At 43.1% G+C, this 19,094-nt stretch overlaps 2 protein-coding genes across 5 annotated transcripts; one reads left to right on the top strand and one right to left on the bottom strand.

Moving 5' to 3' along the window:
* The first annotated feature begins 443 nt into the window (after nt 1–443).
* Nucleotides 444–15,013, top strand: LOC108049116 (serine-rich adhesin for platelets). Its single transcript, XM_017130184.2, has 2 exons — nt 444–1,187; nt 8,879–15,013. Exon 2 carries the CDS (start codon nt 8,887–8,889, stop codon nt 13,366–13,368), a length of 4,482 nt encoding a protein of 1,493 aa, XP_016985673.2. The 5' UTR covers nt 444–1,187; nt 8,879–8,886; the 3' UTR covers nt 13,369–15,013.
* Nucleotides 15,014–15,610: 597 nt separating this feature from the next.
* On the bottom strand, nt 15,611–19,003 carry LOC108049095. Of its 4 annotated transcripts, none has more exons than XM_017130156.2 (8): nt 18,647–19,003; nt 18,251–18,388; nt 18,012–18,191; nt 17,665–17,855; nt 17,499–17,599; nt 17,043–17,408; nt 16,819–16,981; nt 15,611–16,753 (listed from the first exon to the last, which is right to left on the bottom strand). In XM_017130156.2, exons 1-8 carry the CDS (start codon nt 18,671–18,673, stop codon nt 15,979–15,981), a joined length of 1,941 nt encoding a protein of 646 aa, XP_016985645.1. In that variant the 5' UTR covers nt 18,674–19,003; the 3' UTR covers nt 15,611–15,978. The 4 variants fall into 4 exon arrangements, with proteins under 4 accessions (XP_016985645.1, XP_016985644.1, XP_016985643.1 ...); XM_017130155.2 differs by having other exon boundaries at nt 17,043–17,426; XM_017130154.2 differs by having other exon boundaries at nt 17,043–17,599.
* Between the last annotated feature and the right edge of the window lie 91 nt (nt 19,004–19,094).

Below are 19,094 nucleotides of genomic sequence, written 5' to 3' on the forward strand. Positions count from 1 at the left end.
ACATAGGCTATGTAACATAGCTACATTGGTTTTAAGCATATAAGCCCAAAAATCCAAATCTAGAATATTTAATATATTTAAGATACAGAGATGCATCTTTACGTATAGCATAAGCAAAGATTATCCACATTTGATTTCAGTTTGAGCACACCCACTTGATCGACTTTGCAACCAACATGGCGAATGAGCAATTTTTTTTTAGAATATAAGACCATTTGCATTTCCAGGAAATCTCGTGGAGCTTTTCTCTTAGTGCATAGAAGAACCCCCCACCAACCACCTGTATGAGCTGTCTCCCTCGCACAATTGGAGAGAGAATGAGCGGTGCACTCTTTCTACGGCTTTCTCTCCTGTTGTGGCGCGTGCTGAGCGCAATTAGCACTCATCCGCCGTGTGTGCTTTTACCGTTTGTCCAGTCGCTCACTCGCGTTTTTGTCTTTGAAGAGAGCGGACGTGCACGGACGCGTACGCTGGCGCATCGCATCACTAAATTCCGTTCGGTTACGTTCTGGCGTGTTTTTTTCTGTTTGTCGCGTTGTTATTAACTTTTGTATTTTACTACCACTACAAAACATTGTATAATTTCTGTACTCCGCCGTTAACACGCCGCTTTTTGCCTTTTTGCCACCTGTACAAGTTCTGGAGAAAAAGATAGTTCGGGAAACAGAGCGTTTTCAATGCCGGCTTTAATGTATGTGTTTTGCTGACGTTCCGAATTGTCAAATCTAATTCGTGTTAACAGTTAAAAGAAATCGAAATAATAAAAGTGGGATAAAGCAAGAGTGCAACCGAATACTTATGGATATCCGTTATTATCAGCAGATATCGCGTATACGACTCGTGTTACATTGAAGGTAAAACGCCAAAATTTGTTTGTGTTTAAGTGCGTAGCCGAATTTTAAGTGAATAACAGAAACAAAAACTATCTACAGCAGCAAGCACATTAGTTGCTATTAAATTATATTGCAAGTTACAAGCTGAGGGCGAAAAAACAAAAAAAAAAAACAACAAAATAATCAAGCGATACAAGGCAAAAAAATAAACAACAAAAACAAACAATAACAGCGGCAGACGCAGCGAAAATAACGTTTAAGTGAGCAGCGACTGCACCGTCAACGTCGACTGCGACTGCGGCAGAGGGTGCAACAGCAGCGAAAACACCAACAAAATGTCGAAAAACTTTTGAGGTTTGTGCACTGTCAAAAATATTTATTCATTTTTTAGTCGGACATAAGCTAGGATATCATAAGTTATATTAATTTTTAATGTTTCTTACCATTTACTTAAAATCACTGAAATCTTTTAAAGTTATATTATGTTATATATTAAATGAGTATTTTTTAAACCAAATGATATATTGATTTAAAGGTAATTTTTAAAAGTTGATATTCCACATTAAAATCATCAAATTAATAAGATCCGTGTTAGTATATTGTAATATAATAGTCATAAAACTATTTTTTTTAATATATTTGACGTTTTGAAATATTTCCATTTTGGTGGAACAAAATATTAATAAAATTAGAAATTGTATTTTTAATTAGTGTCCCCTTAATAGGTCTTTTTGTTTGGTGTGTACGTTTTTTTTGTAAATATCTGTATAAGTGTGTCGAGTATGCACGGGTGTGTGTGAATACGTGGTTTATTTGCTGGTTGAGTGCATACGCTTCCCCTCCATTCATTGCCCCCGCCCTCTCGCACAATTTTGCTGAGTGCGGCTTACGCTGTTGGCGTCGCTGCCGACGTCGCTGCAGAGGCTGACGTCGCCGACTTGGGTGCTCTACTTTATTCTCTTCTTTGGCATTTTTGTTTTGCGGCGACGGCAACAACAAAGTCGATTACAACGACAGTCCCAAAAAGCGCCACACAGACAGGAATAATAATAACGCTCACCAAAAAGGTTCGACCAAAATGTACCCTTTGCATGCAGAGCAACCTAGAAGTAGGCTACACTTTTATATCGGGATAAAACTTGAATAACTATCTTTTGTCGTTGCTATCTAAATTTTTCTTCTTTCCCGAACTTTATTTGGTCAATTTGTTATTTATTTATTTATCAACTCCAAAAATATAAAGTTTTTCTTATCAAAGAAAAGGTCCTAAAGTCGTCCAACTATCTCTTGTAAATTATCCTGCTCTAAACATAATTTATCTGCTTATTTTGTGTGTGTATTAAAAACGTAGTAATGGAACCTACAGATAAATTCTAAATACAGATCTTTTTAACTTCAATATAATTTTTAGTAGGTGTTGATATACTCCCCTTCCCCTATCTATCCAGGGTATTACATTAACAATAATAAAAGTGTGTTGACATTTCTTTGTTTTTTTTCGATTTTTTACGTCTGTTTTGCTCTATACGTTATTGCATGTGTGCAAGTGTGTGTGTCGGTGATGTCGCTGGGTGCTGGATTGTGGGGTATACGAGGGGAGTACTAAGGTGGTGGGTGATGGGTGGTTTGGGGGCGCAGTCCATGGCAGAAGCTCTAGTCGAGGGCTACGTGTTTAAATTATCAAGCCGAGCTTGTCATCACCACACGCACGAACATCAAAACTACTGACACACATACGAGTGTGTATGTTAACGTTCGTATGCCAGATATACATATATACTCAATATATATAGATTTCTATATTTGATTGAAGTGAGCTTGCCGGCTGGCAGTTGGATCGCATCGACATTTGAATTCCGAGTTCTCTGCCGCCGGGGAATCATAGAGAATGAATGACAAGCGGCCGAGCCTATTGATTTTCAATCAATATTTTGTCGTGGCCACATAACGTTCAGATATTTACATAGGAATACAATGAGGGTCAATAAAATAGCACACCATACAGTGGTATTAATAGGTGTAATGTCCATGTTGTTGGCATGTATGGTTATAAAGAAGTCTCTTAAAATATGCTTAAATTAATTACAATTCTTCTTCACAATAATATAAAAAATGTAAAAGGATTTTATCTACGAGGTTTTATCCTGATTTGTATAATAAAAACAAACGTCATTAATTCCAAAAAGTTTTGTTGTATACCCGTCGAAAAAACATAAAATAATCTCAGAGTTTAGTTAGATAAATAAATTAGCAGATAAGATAAGTAATTAAAACTGATTAGGATTATTTGTCAACATTGATATATTGAATCTATTAAAAGCCCAAACATACCTTTATACTTTTTTAAGATTAGGATCTTTGTTTTGACACTGATTTTGAGGTCTGTACCCTTTGGGGTAAGGTCATTTTCAATACCTTTCGGAACCTTATAATTGCGAGCTCAGTTGTTTGTTTTTAAACTATGACACCAAGTTTCTTTCTATCTTTCGGTTTTGTCAAAGTCGCTAGCTTCTATCTGCTCGCTGTTGTTCGATTTTCTTGAATTTGTTTTGCATTTGAATGTGGAATTGGGAATTGCTATAGCTTCTTCGGCTGGGCCCCTCTTTTTCCGCTCTTCTTTGCTCTTTCTTTACGTTTCACCTTTGGAGACATCGTATATGTAGTATGCAAAATAATCGGGGAACGAAGCCACACTGTGGCAGCACTACCGACGTCTCTGCCAGCGTAATCGTCGCTGCTTTTTACTATCATTTGATTGCGTTGCCTTTATGATTGCCCGTAGTTGCTGTTTGTCGCCCATTTTATTGTTGCTTTTTTCCACTTTTTCTAGCTTTTGCTTTTTGCCCATTTGCTGCTTATTGTTTATTTCAATTCTCTTTTTTAGGCTGCCCTCTCTGCACAGGAAAAAAATCTTATTAGAACAACAAAGACTATTTTTAATCAATATTGCAATGACTTAACGTTATTTTTAAATATTTTAAGCCGCATTTTTAACTTTTAGAAACATCAAGCTGACTAAAAATATAAGTATATGTAGGAACTGAGTTTTTTTGACTTGGCTTAACGATTTGTTATTAACGCTGGTTTGCTTGTTTGCTAGATTTACTTAATTTGTTTCTGTGGTTAATGGTTTAGCCCCATTTAAGCAACTCTCACTCCGGTAGGCCCCAAAGTTTTCTGTGGTCTGTCACCTCCCGGTGAAAAGCCCTCGATGCACTTTTCCAATCATTTCGGTTGCTTGAAGGCACTGTTGTTATTATTTGTTACGCTTCGTCATCGAACTGGAAATTGGAAAAGGAGGGAGTTGCAAACAACAAAATTTGAACGCTAATAGGAGCGTGGTGCTGTCATGTTTGCTTATGGATGGCGGCTTCATTTCCGCCCATTTTAGGACTAAGGACTACAATCGGGCAGGGTGTAATGTGGGAATTGGAGCTGTCACATGTCTAGTAAAATGCTTCGGGAGCGGTTGCACTGGGAGAAGCTATGTATAATTAAATTTCTACAAGGGGTATGCTGAACTAATATGAATATTACAAATATCAAGTATTTCTAAACTAAAGCTTTAGACAGATTTAATTTTTTTTAATAGATTATCGCAATTCCTTCAAACGCTTATTTTTGGGAAATTACTAATTCATTACATTTTTATTATACAGTTTAAGTTTGTAAAGTTCGTATAGATTTTACAGTTTCAGTTTTATTTAAAAAACAAGAAAGGAAAGCTAACTTCGGGCGGAGCCGAAGTTGAAATACCATTGCAGAATATTCTGCTAATTATATTCTCCAAAATCATTCATAATGCATTCTTAATACTCATAAAAAATCCCAACTTCCTAACTTTAAAAACACCAAAGTTATGGCATTTCCAATCGTTCAGTTATATGGCAGTTATAGAATATAGTCGGCCGATCCTTATGAAATTTAATATGTCGGATTGATTAGGCAAAAATAAAACCCATAGAAAATCCCAACTTCCTAACTTAACAAACACCAAAGTTATGGCATTTCCGATCAATCAGTTATATGGCAGCTATAAGATATAGTCGGCCGATCCTTATGAAATTTGGTACGTCTGATTGATTGGCCAAATATAAAACCCATAGAAAATCCCAACTTCCTAACTTTACAAACACCAAAGTTATGGCATTTCCGATCAATCAGTTATATGGCAGCTATAAGATATAGTCGGCCGATCCTTATGAAATTTGGTACGTCGGATTGATTGGCCAAATATAAAACCCATAGAAAATCCCAACTTCCTAACTTTACAAACACCAAAGTTATGGCATTTCCGATCAATCAGTTATATGGCAGCTATAAGATATAGTCGGCCGATCCTTATGAAATTTGGTACGTCGGATTGATTGGCCAAATATAAAACCCATAGAAAGTCCCAACTTCCTAACCTAACAAACAGCAGAGTTATGGCATTTCCGATCAATCAGTTATATGGCAGCTATAGGATATAGTCGGCCGATCCCGGCCGTTCCGACTTATATACTGCGTGCAAAGGAAAGAAGGGTGTGTGCAAAGTTTCAATTCGATATCTTTAAAACTGAGAGACTAGTTCGCGTAGAAACAGACAGACGGACAGACAGACGGACAGACGGACAGACGGACAGACGGACAGACGGACATGGCTATATCAACTCAGGAGGTGATCCTGATCAAGAATATATATACTTTATAGGGTCGGAGATGTCTCCTTCACTGCGTTGCACACTTTTGACCAAAATTATAATACCCTCTGCAAGGGTATAATAAATGATCCCTGACAGGCACTTTGCGACACTTATAAATAGGGTGCCGATGCAGTCGCTTTTCCTGCTCCCATCCCAATCCTTTCGCTCTATTTCCAAACCCGTTTTCTTCTCACCACGGCAACCACTTGTTTTCCCAAGCACAACAACAACGAACACACAACTACACACCCGGATATTCTTATAGAGAACCCACACAAGTAAACACACTCGCCTATTTGTTGCCTGTCCTGTCTGCTTTTTTCCTTTTTTCACCCTCTTTCGAGGGGTTTTCCTCGTCGGCTTTTCCTTTTCGGCGTCTGCGTCGGCGCAGGCGTCGCTGCCGGCGTCGCTGCCAATGTCAGCTTCGACGTCACATTCCTCGACTTCAACAGCTTCAACAGATGAAAAAGTTTTTGCTGGAAAGTCGCACGCGCTGTCACGCCTCCTTCTCGTAAAAATAACTGCAGTCCTCAAAGTTTCATAATTAAAACAAAGGCAACGCTGTGTGGGGAATCCCCACACACACACACTCGCTCGACGAACGTGTCCTTAGCGCGTGTGGGTCAGTGGATGTGTATATTAGTGTGTTGGTGTGTTTGTGTGAGCCCGCGTTTTTTCTGTGCCCAACATATGGCAGCTTAATTCCTGGCATTTTCGGTAAGAATTTCATAAAAGTTGGCCCAAATTCTAATTTAAAATTATTATTGGTCTACATTGACAAAGTATGTCAAAATATAATGAAGTCTAATAAAAAAGGAGTCAGCTAACATATTAAATATGATGTTAGCAGATATATACTTTAGCTGTAATTTTAGTTTTGAAGCAATAAGAGTTTTATTAAAATTGGTCTACAAAATCATATTAGAAATCAGACTGAGTAAAGACGAAATTAATATAGTTTAGTCTTAAGTGAATGTACAGCATGTTTAATATCTATTAAGTTATTTTATAAATGTTTCAGTACATATAGATTTCTAATTATTTTTCCACAAGCAAAACATTCAAAGACCGTAAGCTTCCCAGTTTAAAATATACTAAACTTATTTTTTTAAAGTTTTGTATGTGAAATAAATTTACACACCAGTAATTTTCCTTTCGTCGTGGGGGCAGCAAACTCATTTAATTCGATTGTGGTGATCTCCGATATCGGCGTACCCTTGGGCGTATACGCAATGCGCTCGAAATACGCCGCTTCTCGGCTTTTGCATACAAGTATATCAGATAGCGAGCCGAACTTCTTCGATTACCATTTCCCCCTTCGGTTCGCCGGCTCCAGTCGTGATTTGCATTGCGATCCTATTTCGATTAAAGCCTCCAATCGCTGCCGACTGACAATCGCGATCTCATTTATTCCGGATGGTCGCTTTACGCCCAATTAGACTAAAAGCCCGACCCGAATCAAACTGCTGAGGGCGATTATCCGGAGCAGACTAATGTTCGAGATACCGGGTCATCAATAATATTCGCCTCGGGCGAAAGTGAATTATCATAATGAATTCCAGTTCGTCACTCGCCGTGCCCGGTGTACTATACTCCGCTTTTAATTTTATTCCGTGCGAGTCGCTCTGTTGTTTTAATTGACCAATCGTTCGTACAATAAACCATGTGGCTGCCGGCGGACAACAGTTGTCCTTACGGATGGAACTGTCCCTGGTCCTCCACGCAGGTGGTTGTCAATGGACTGTGGATGGGACTCCAACCTGGCTTCTACGGCCGTTTCAAAGGCAAGAAGGGTACGGCTACGGATTCCTGCGGATTATGATTTATTACTTTTTTAAATTGAGAAAATATATAGTATTGAGATCGAGGGGGCACGAGAGAGGAAATATATATTTTTTTTATTTTATTTCATTATGCAAATATAAAATAACACATAAATTAACACATACACATCATAAAGTATCAAAAAAAGCTATGGAAAGTCCCAAATGAGTCTGTGTCTGTTGTTCCATCCGGCGCCATATCAGCTTTTATTGAGTCATTAATACTTAATCTTGACTAGAGTTTAAAGGTTGATCGCGATTTTGCAAGAGCAACCATTCCTATGGACATGAAAGATGATAATGTATTCTAGGAATGGTTTATCTCTAAATGAAAGATCTCAAATATAGACCTGATCTGGTCAGTTCCGCGATGGCTTCCTCCAGAAAAACACGCGACCTAAATGAAGCTCCTAAGTTATTTCTCACTGTGCTGATCCTGCCGGAGTCCACAGGTATTGATAATTAAGGAGCGGGGTCTCATTGGCTTCTGACAATTATCAACGGCAATTATTGGTTTTTCCCAGTGTGTGAGTGTCTGTGGCCCACTTTGTGGTGGGCGTTGACATTGAGTGGGCGGGAAAGGGGGGTCCATCCCTTTTGCCGATGTGTGTGTGCGTGTGTGTGGCGGGGTCAATCATTAATATTTCATGAACATTCCACATTTCCATTTCACAAAGCCGAGGTGCGCCTTTCTTGTTGTAGTTCCAGTCTGCTATTCACAGAAAAAAAAACCGCCACAATTGATCATCTGGCTTTATGCTCTACTTAGATACAAAAAATGTTGACATATTAGTCGTATTAAGTACAGTTATTTAAAGAGCGTTCCTAAAATCGCCATTAATAAATGCATAAAAATTAATAGGAAATCAAGTTATTTTTTTCTGTGCGTGGTTTTCCCCACCACGCTGCATTTATACATCAAAACCCCACTGACACACTTGCCAGGACTACGAAGGACCTGCGTGCCGTTGAAGACCACATTTAATGACCAACAAAGGCGAAATTGTGGCGGGGGCGTTGGGTGGTCTATGTTGTGGAGGTTTCATTTTACTTTTAAATGCCAAGGAATAATGGTTTTTTCCTGTTCGCCGTATGGGGGACCTTTAACAATTGCGAATGCAATTTGAGAATGCAGCCAGGTGAACAAAAGGGGATATCCTCGAGAGAAGAGATCGGGATACACGTGGCAACAGTTTTGGCCAGTGTCCGGAGTAAATATGTTGCCATCTAGTCCTTTTTTAGATTTAAATATTTCGATTTTTAAAGGCATTATGATCAACTTCATAAAAATTCTATATCAACATTGGTAATACCGTTCTAAAAGCAAATAAGTTAAGATTAAATATCGAAAAAAACAATGAGTAATTTATGTGTCTACCCATTTTTCTTAACCCGAAATTTCTTTACTAAATTCCTTTATTATAAACTAAAGGCAACATTTATGGTCCAAATGATTTCCTCAAGTTAGAATGTGCCAGAAGATTTGCCTTCTTTCCTTGACTTTATAATAAGTCCCAACTAAATTTTCTCTTTATAGCCAACAAGATGCAAGCCGTCATGGACACGGCCCCCATGGCCATCGCCGTGGGCTCCTCCGGTTCGGGTTCCGGATCCGGATCCGTCTCCGGCTTGAGCTCAGGCTCCAGTTCCGGCCCCGGAAGCAGCAGCAGCGGGAGCAGCAGCAGCGGCTACGGCAGCGCCACAACCACGCCCACCGGCGGCGGTCACTACGACAATTCGCCCACCTCGATGCCAATGGCCACGATTGCGACAGTGGCTCCTTTTTACAGCGAGGCACTGACTTCGTTGGATGCCCAGCAGCGACAGCAACAGCAGCAGCAGCAGAATCCGGCCCATTTTTACCACCAGAACTATGGATACGGAAACTCTCTGCCCCTGGATCCCGCCTACAATTACAGTGGAGCTCCGTATAACACGTACAGTGCCCCATCAGTGGGGCAACAACTGCCTGGGAATAGTTATCCCGTAGGTGGAAACCGCTATGACCAGTTGGCTTCAAGTTCAGGGGTAAAATATGGCGGTAACCCGATTGCTGGTAGTACAGGGATTAAGCCACAGGCCATGGCCACGCCCTTTTACGCCCAACCAATGTCCGGCGGAGCGGCGGGATCAAGTGGATATATGGCCAAAACGAATGCCATGTACGATCCGTACAAGTACAAAATACCACCCGCCCAATCCACGTCGCAACCAATGATGCCAAGCAATCAGACAGGCAGCGCGGTTCCGGGTCCACCGGCGAGTCAATTGTACAGTCACGGTATGTGCCTAAATGCCGCCGTGGCTCAGAAACAGTCGCAGATGACGCAGCCGCAGCCACAGCTAACCCAATTGGAGACAAACTATGCGGCCATTAAGCCCAATAGAAGCTACCAAGGAATGCCCACGTCTGCGGTTTACGGTGGATCCAATGGAAACTCCAGTGGAGTGGTTAACAATCCTACGTCGGCGCAATATTACGAGAAGTACGGAATGGCCATGGGCATGTATTCGCCAAACGGGGGATTACCCATGTACGGCCAGCAGGAATTGGGACCCGACTCCTCAGGACTGCAATCTTACAGGAAGCCCACGAATAACTGTCACTGGAGAGGGGAGTACAATTCGCCCAACTACAGATCTCTGCCGCCGGCGGCGGTGTCCAACAGTTCGTATCATCACCCCCATCCGGGACCTGGTCCTGGTCCTGGTCCAGGACCCGGAACCCTAAACAGTGAAATATACTACGGCTCAACGAAGTACGATAAATACGGTAGCACTGGTGTAACGCCCTATGCCAGTAATCCGTATGCGGGTCCTTCGATTACGCAATCCTACGGCGGACGTAATTTGTGGTCGGGTACGGAGAATGCCCCAGCGAATTCCCGCCAGAATTGTTGTTCCCAGGGATATGCCTTAAACCAGCAAAGCTGTTTTTACCCAAGGAGTAATGGTTATGGATCGATTTCCGGACCCTATGGAACCGCTGGAAGTGCCCCGCAATCACAGCCACAATATCCCGGAACTGGATCCTCCGGCGCCACTGCCATAAAGCTCAAGCATTCAACTGATATGTACGTGGGTCACGGCCCCTATGAAGCCACGCCCAGTCAACTGGGTTACGGATACAACCCACAAGCGCTGTCGGGGTCCACCACATCGAATAACATGAACGGCCAAAGATACGCGGCCCCGTTGGGCATGGGAATGGGCGGAATGGGTATGGGAATCGGAATGGGCATGGGCATGGGCATGGATCCCGGAAGCGGTGGCTTCTACAACGATCTTACCCTCAACAGCTTGGACAACTACGTGGCACCATCGATGTCGCCACAGTCTCTGCGGAGCCAACCCTATCAGGATTATCGCAAGAGATCGGCCATAGTTGGTTCCTCATCTTCGGGAAGCTGTTACATGGGACAAACGGGAATCGGAGGAGGACCCCTCACCAATCTCGATGCCCAAGTGGAAAACTATGTGGGCTTCAATCTCCATGCCTCCGCACCCTCCACCCTCAATTATTCGGTGGAATCTGCGAAAGCTACGCAGAACTACAGCATCCGGGAATTTCTCTCCACCTGGAAGGTGGACGATGAGGATGAGGCAACTGCTGTCCTGGAGATGGATACTCCGGCTGTGGCGGTGGTGCCTCCCGTGTCTAACCCAACCCCCAACTTCATGTACGAATCTCTGCCACCAATAGGACCTCAAGCTACAGCGGTCGTGGATCATCAGGGTATTAATTTGCCAGACATTATCATAGATATTGAAAAGGCCAATGGAAGTGGTGGTGTTCCTGTCGACGATTCCTTTGGCAGCTTCGATGTGGAGAAGGAGTTGGATGAACTGCGTCTCAAGACTAGTGCCACTGACCAACAACCTGTCAATGAAAGTGATGCCTTGGCAGAGATTCTTCGACAACCCGTGACTGCTCCTTTAATGGTGGAACAACCCTCGGCTCTTCCTTTGTCCAGTCCTATTCTTAACAGTGAGGTCTTTGCTAATGTTTCCCAACCTCCTGTGGCCATGGACTTCGATCAGAACAACAGCTCGAACTCGAATGAATCAACCTTTGCCAAGGAGTACGAGACCTTTATTCACAAGAACGTAGGCTCCGAAAGTGAGACAGAAGAGGTGAGTGCCCAGGATGAAGGCGAGTACGGAGAAAATGCAAAAAGATTCAAATTCTACAAAAGAAAGGGCATGACCACAGAACCCCAGGAACAAAACTATGAAGTACAAAAGGTGGAGGATTTTAACCCAAGTCACAATGTAATCTCCTTATCTCCGAAGGCTTCGGCCAGAGCCAGTCAAAAGCTGCTTGCCAAAAAGCGGCGTAATCGCATTCAGATGCTGAAGATCCTGGAATTCGAGAGTCCAAAGATCAAGTATCGTCACTACTTCAGGGTCCTCAAAGTTTTGAGAAAGAGAACCGCCTCCTGTCGAACAAGGAAACTCCGAAAAATGCTGATGAAGAAGCAAATGACAAGATTAAAGGAGAATCGTCTACCCCTGATCAAGAGACTGATGAAGAAATATGTTGTTGGACCACCACTTCATAATCCTGCCAGTCTCAAGGGATTAAGTGTCTCGGCTTTGAATTCCTCTGCGTTCAGAAGATGTTTGCTGAGTGGAACAGATCGGGAAACGGTCATCAAGAGTGGCTATAGCTACAAAGACAAGACTGAAGAGCTTCATGTCGAGCTGAATCTGGAGGAGCAGGGCATGGACACCAAATCCCTAGAGCTGCAGTCCAACTTTAAGGGGTTCGATGACATTGAAAATACGAATATGTCGCCAAAAATAAATTTGAGGGTGGATCCGGATGAGGAGGTTAAGAGCACCGCGCAAGCCCCAGTGGAGGATGTTGCCCCAAATAAGGAGGAGCAAATACAAGCCTGGCTAAAAAATAGTGTGGTCCCTTTGATAGAAACTGAACCATCCAAGCCCGTGCCTAGTATAACAATATCATCATCCTCTTCGTCATCTTCGAGTTCGAGTTCCAGTAGCTCCAGTTCAGACGATGACTCCAGCAGTACGAGTAGCCAAGCTGAAGATGGAGCTTCGTCCAGTAGCACCAGTTCCAGTAGCACCAGTTCCCAGAGTTCTACGGCCGGAGAAGAAAGCGACTTTAACGAGCTGGCTGCCCTGGAAAAGGAACTGTCCCAATCACAAACCGAAGAAACCAAGCGGGAACTTTCTCCCCTGGAGATGATGACGAAAGGAGAGACCCTTGAGGATTCGCCACAGGAAGTGGAGGTCTCCAACCACGATATTGCCAAACTGAAGCAGATCCTGGAGAGCGATGGCGACGAGATCGTGAACAGCTCCCGGTTCGCCAGCGTACCAAAGCTAAGTGACCTTAGTAAGATTGCCTTAAATAGTTCCTTAAAAAACAGAGAGTTAGTCGTAAGAGGGAATGGGGATGCATCTCTTTTCGAGGAATCAAAATCTACGGACGAACGTGATCCCGCCCTCCGGGAGTTGAGCGTAGAGGAGGCTTTGGCGGAGATGTATCAACAAGTAGGCGTGGCCTCTGACCCGGAGGATTTTGAGGGCAAGGACGGTGAAGCGGAACCGAACGTCAATGGTCAGGATGTCCTGCTTATTAGCCTGGCCGAAATCTTCGATTCCAGCAATGATCTCTATGTGGTCCAGTGCGATATGAACGAGAATATCCTGGGAGTGGTGGCCAATGAGGAGGATCAGGAGGTCGAGGGAGAGCCCAATCAGGTTAATCTCGTCCAGGTGAGTCCTGAGGAGGTGGAGCAAGTCAACACCCTGCAGCTCATCCAGCTATTGGCCGAACCACAGCCTGAATTCGATGGCACACCATTAATACACCACGAGGAGATAATTCGTGACGAAAAGCCAGATCCCCAAAAGGATCGGCGAGAGTTGCTCAAATATCTGCATGAAAAGTATGTGCAGAGTCGGATAAGCCGCTACTACCACGCCCATCGTGTCCTGCGGAAGTACAAGCGCCAGAGGGCAGGCAAGAAACGCCCTCGGAGGAGGGTCAAATAGGACTCCGGCTTCTACCAAAGATTTTTCTGGTCCTTGGATAGGATCCGATGTGTTCGGCTTGTCTAAAAAACGAAAATCCAGAGAGGCTTGCCTAATCGGATACTAACTGAAAGATACACCACACACACCACACACGTAGATACACCACAAAGAAATCTTAAGATACGGATACAAATGCAGCTACACTTTACCAGAATCTCAAGACTTTTTAAAATATTTAAATTTTCTTTAGGAAACGGAATATAGCATAATGATAACTATAGTCGTTGTTTTAGGGAAATCATTATTTTTAAACTTTTACGATACTTATTTTACACCTAATCATATAGAGTACCATATATATATATATATATATTTTAGATATCTGTGCAATATTTACATGGAAAATGTCGTGTTTATCTGGAATGCGCAAATTCGAATCTCGATGAGCATGAGTAAGCAGCGTTAGACGAAGGGTTAATCGGGGGTCAGTTGGGGATTTTGGAGTTTCGTCCAAGTCGCGTGCAATTAACCAGATATATACATATTTTATCGGCTAATGTATCAGCGTTTTAGTCGCTCAGCGAGTCGGGCCATTTTTAAATGCTGTTTGCCAAAGGTCAAGCCCAGATTGAGATACATTCGCAATATGACATATGTATCAGTTGCGTGTTAGCCTCGGCATTAGTGGGGGGAAAAAATTTCCCGCCAACCCCCTTAGTTTAAATTTTTTATTGCCACCAAATGCAGCTTAAACCAAAAAGTAAAAAGAAACTGAATATATCTGTTGGAATTGTTTGATCTGTTAGTAGCCGAAGACTTTGTTTGTTTTTAGTGCAATTATTTATTAGGTTCCTAGAGCATTTTGTTGTTTGTCCTAGGGTTAAGGGGAGTCCCAGGATTGTTAAGCTTTGACCCCGTATCTGAATATAAAACCCTTATTCCTTTATCGACCAGTAAACCGAAGAAGGTTTAGTTTCCGAGGGCCCATCCCTAATTGATGCCTAATACACTCTGCGATTTCAAGGCATAACCAATTCGGGAAACTAATCAAATTTGGTAAGGGGACCTTAGAGAATTCTCAACGCCGACTTATATAAAATACGAATGCGGAAAACAATTCAAGGGCAAAGCCAAATGTGGAACTGAACCAACTTCCGTGCTGGTCTATAGTCTAAGATTCCCAGCCAACTGCTACCCTAAAATATTGTAATCTTAGCTTATACACGAGACCACCTAGATGTCATTTTTCTCTCGTAACACATTCCAAAGGACCAAACTTTTTGAAACTAATACAAATCTAATGTCTAGCTAAGCTTCTAAATGTATGTTTTCGTTTGTAACTTTTTTAAACTATGTAATACGCTTAATTTTAGTACAAAAAACAAAATGCAAGAGCTAGCCCACTAAATGGAGTTATAATGTTATAGCAGTAAACATATTATTTATTGCGCAATATGTACATACATCTCTCACTCCATTGCAACTCCACAATGGTTATACATATGCCTTTAGATCTATTTATGTATATTGAAAGGTTTTCACTGTACTTTAGCGTAAAGATTTGTGACTAGATCAACGTGAGTGTCTTTAAACAAACCAAACAAAAGAAATGATATACGAAATCCTAAAAGTGAAATAAATGTTTTATGTAATTGTTAATCGATGAGTTTTGCTTATATTTATTTTAAAATGGTTCTTTACAGCCTTATCTCGAGTAAGTAAACTGGAAAATCAAGTTAATAGTGGAATTATAAAAAACCTTAGACCATCTTCTCTCTACAAATTTCCTCTAAAACTGTTGGATGAACCATTAAAATATATGTATATTATTAATAGCAAAATAATTTGTATAATAATATTAAATATACCAAAGAATATTTGAGCAGTCAACAAAGGATTTTAAACTGGAAAGGCAGCAAACCTAGGCATGCCAGAGTTATAAAACCCTTGCTGACGATTTTTATAAATGTATGAATAATTACAATAAAGCATACAATTAAAAGTGTTTTCATAATATTGTAAAATAAATATATATCGAGTTATATGCGTATATATTGAAAAACAACGAAGTTTTGTCGATTTTTCAATTCATTTTCGGATCCTTCACTAGACATCTATTTGATATTGTTATACTACCTGCAATTGAACAAATATTTTTTAGAAAGTCTCATCCAGATAGCTCTTAAACCGAGAGACTAGTAATCGGAAAGGCAAAGGCTAGATCGGCCTGCTTGGTGATGCTGATCAATAACATATATTTACTTATGGATGGAAATGTCCTTCACAACGTTGCAAACTTTTGACGGAAATTATAATACATGATTTCTATTGTACAGAAATATTGCAATTTATTTTGTAGAATTAAAAAAGAACAGCACAGTTCACAAATCTAGAATTTGCAGGCTAAAAGTAAAAAACCAACTTTTGGGGTTAGGTTGGCGGCCAGTCCTCCGCTGCAACGTTCTATATCATCATCAAACGACCAACTATCGTTGATCCTCTGGCTTTGGTATCGTTTCTTGGCTCTCCTTCCGAGGGCTCTTTGGTCTCTCCATCTTCCGATCTATCTCCTCCGCAGTCTCCTTAGAACGATCATCGATCGATCACCGGAGTATCCAGCCCTTTCCGTCACTCGAAGTAGCGCTTCTTGAGGTCCGGCGGATAGGTGACGTAGATGTAGTGCTCATTCTGACCCATTCCCGCCTCCTGCTGCACGATCTCGTGCGTGGAGGCGGAGGCACGAAGGGATTGCTGCGAGGAGCCCACATGGCGATGCCTCGTCTCCAGCGGCCGCGGATGCGTGTTGTAGTGCCGCTGGGTATCGCCGGGTGCCCCTGCGCCTTGTCCCGCTCCTGATCCCGATCCCGATCCAGCCACCATATTAGTGGCGATGGGGCGCGTGGAGTTACTTGTATAGTCGCGTCGGTCTAAAATGTCCTGTGGGTAGGCCAGGCTCGTCGAGTGACGATGTTGCAGGTGGGGATGCTGTCCCGGATGTTGCTGCACCCGGTGGTGCAACGGCGTGTTGGCGTTGGAGGAGCTGCTGCGAACGGCCCCTTGGGTGGGTGTGCCCACTGGTGGACCCACCGGACGCGGATCTGCGATGTAGTGCCGCGGACTGTGGCGGTGGTACTGCACTTGCTCCGGATACAAGTCCCGGACGGATGCCGCCTGCTGCAGTTGCTGTTGCTGCTGCTGCTGCTGGTAGTAGAACTGCTGCTCCTGGAGCAACTGCTGCTGCTGACCAGCTATCACGCCGGCGTCCAGGTCGAGGTCGTGCCGCGTGGCATAGTCCACATGGTAGTGATGACCCGCTACTGCTCCTGGCATGTAGATGCTCCCTCCTCCGGCGATGGCTCCCTGGCCGTAGTAGTGGTTCGCGTTGATTGTCGTCTCTTCGGAGCTGAAACAGATGACTTGGGTTCGCTCAATCTCAATGGAAGGACCAGGAGGCCAGGACACACTTACTCGAACAGGATCCAGATGATGTAGTAGCAGAAACAGATGCCGGTGGACAGCACGAAGATCAGGATCACAATCAACCCCCAGGGGAAGGCACGCGGCTCCAAGGGACCATCCTCCCAGTAGCGATCGCAGGTCAAGTACCAGCACACAGCCTTGTTCATCTCCTCTGTGAGCAGAATATTAGATTGGATTGATCGCTTTTTCGTACAGGACCCTAATAAAAATACCTTCCATCTCCTTAAAGGCCTGATCCGACATGGACAAAAGCAATCCTCCGATGCAACTCCTCAGCAGCATCTCACAGCGGCTTTTCAGTTTGCTTAGCTCCTCCGGCTTGCAGTTGGCCCTCGCCTTATTCCCGTTTCCATTGGCACCCGATCCCTCCTCTGTTTTGGTCTCGTCAGTGGACTGGCCACTGCCTTCGGAATGCCCACTGCCTTCTTCGTCCTCCTTCTCGTCCGTTTCGTTCTGCCTGCTGGACTCCGGATCTGCTGAGGACCTTAGGTGCGCCTTGCCCAGCTCCTTGAGCTTGTGGAGCAGCTTCTCGCCTGCCGATCTCGGCCTGACCGCCGATCCGTCCTCCGTTGATGGATCTAGGCGAAGGGGATTGGCTGTGGTGGATTCACGCTCTCGAGGATGGAGGTGTTGGTGGTGGTGGTGGGAGTGGGGATGGATTCGCTCACCTGCCGGCGACTGATCCGTCTTGCTGGCCTGACTTGGCTTGTCTTGGAGTAATTGACGGTTTTGTACTTTAGCGGCACGCGAGGCACCCAGTGTGGAAGTTCTGGTCAAATAAAGATTAAGGAATTTAATATTTGAAAGGTATGCGCATAAAATAGCGTGGCTCACCTTGGTATTAAGCTCAAGTAGGCGGCATTCGCTTTGGCCAACGCGGAATTCTGGCCCAGGGAGTCGCCCCAGACCTCGATTTCCGTGACAATGTGCTGCTCCCCGAACTTGAGGCTCGACGCATCCTCCGTCTCGAAAACCTCGCACCGCATAATGTCGCAGAAGTCGGCTAGGCAAACAGCATCCTCCGCCTATTAAAATTAATTAGAAATACAGGAACATTATAATATGGGTGTTACATATTTAGATATTAATATTATTTTAAGACGTTTTTTTATTTAAATTTTACCACAATAGTGGTTTTTATAACATACAAACGGAGTAGCATATCCATAACATAATTTTACCTCATTGATGATACTCTTGTGGCGTGTCTCGAAATGCAGATCCAGGTGCTTCTCCTGGTAGAAGCTCTTGCCGCATTTCCTGCACGTCCACTGAGTGGGTCGGTCCCTTTGCTTGGCATCCTGTCGGGGAGCAAAAACATCCCGGAACGGATGCAGTGGGCACTCCAGCGGGAGCTTCACCTGGAAATTGGATAATTGAAGATACCTCTCAAAGAAGATTTTCCAGATATTCGACTCACTTGATGCTTGTCCAATATGGGGGTCCATTTGGAGCGCACTATCTTGCGCACCAGTCGGCTGTTATCTCGCGAGCAAAGAATTCTGATCACATTTGTGGGCGGCCATGGTATCAGCAGCAGAAAATATACCAGTGCAATCTGAAATGGTTTTTATTAAGGTCTCTTTTTTTGGCATGAAACCAGGATGGATGAACTTGCGGAGCACGCAACTTTGCCGGCTGACCTAAAACCACCCTTTCTTACTTTTTTGGGTCATTTAAAGTTGAAGGGAAAACCCCGCAGAAAATCGATAGCGAAATAAAGAGAATGGAAGGGGTGGGCAGTTTCTTCTTCGCGGAAAACGGAATCCTTGGGGTTGGGAATTATAAAGGCTTCGAAGAGGAGCCAGCAACTCACCTCAAAATTATGATATTTAGGCGACATTCATACTATGTATTTGTGGTCGATGTTGTTTTTGGTGTCTCGTTTTTTGGGGCCGCAGGTGCAGGGAATTCCTTTAAATGTTTCTCCTTTTTAGGTTAGGTTTTTTTCGGTTATTTTTTTAGGGGGTGATAGTTTTAAGGCAGTAGAGTAAAAATAGTTTGCAGATTTTCCAGTGAATGACTTTTCAGTTTCGTTTTATTCTATCTGTAAAAAAATAAAAGCCTGGTTGAGCTTGTCCTACGTCCGTACTGATGAAAATTTATACGCTCTCTGAACGCGAATTAGCCACTTCCTGTACCGCTCTCGCGCTCCTTTGCTCTCTTTAGACCGTTGTCCTGCGCCAGTTATCGACAGCTGAGCCAATGTTGCTTTGGGGAAGTTAATCGATGGCTTCAATTATATTGTTAAAATTAAATTACTT

Source organism: Drosophila rhopaloa, unplaced genomic scaffold, assembly GCF_018152115.1.
Source record: "Drosophila rhopaloa isolate 14029-0021.01 unplaced genomic scaffold, ASM1815211v1 contig_2, whole genome shotgun sequence".
Taxonomy (NCBI): domain Eukaryota; kingdom Metazoa; phylum Arthropoda; class Insecta; order Diptera; family Drosophilidae; genus Drosophila; species Drosophila rhopaloa.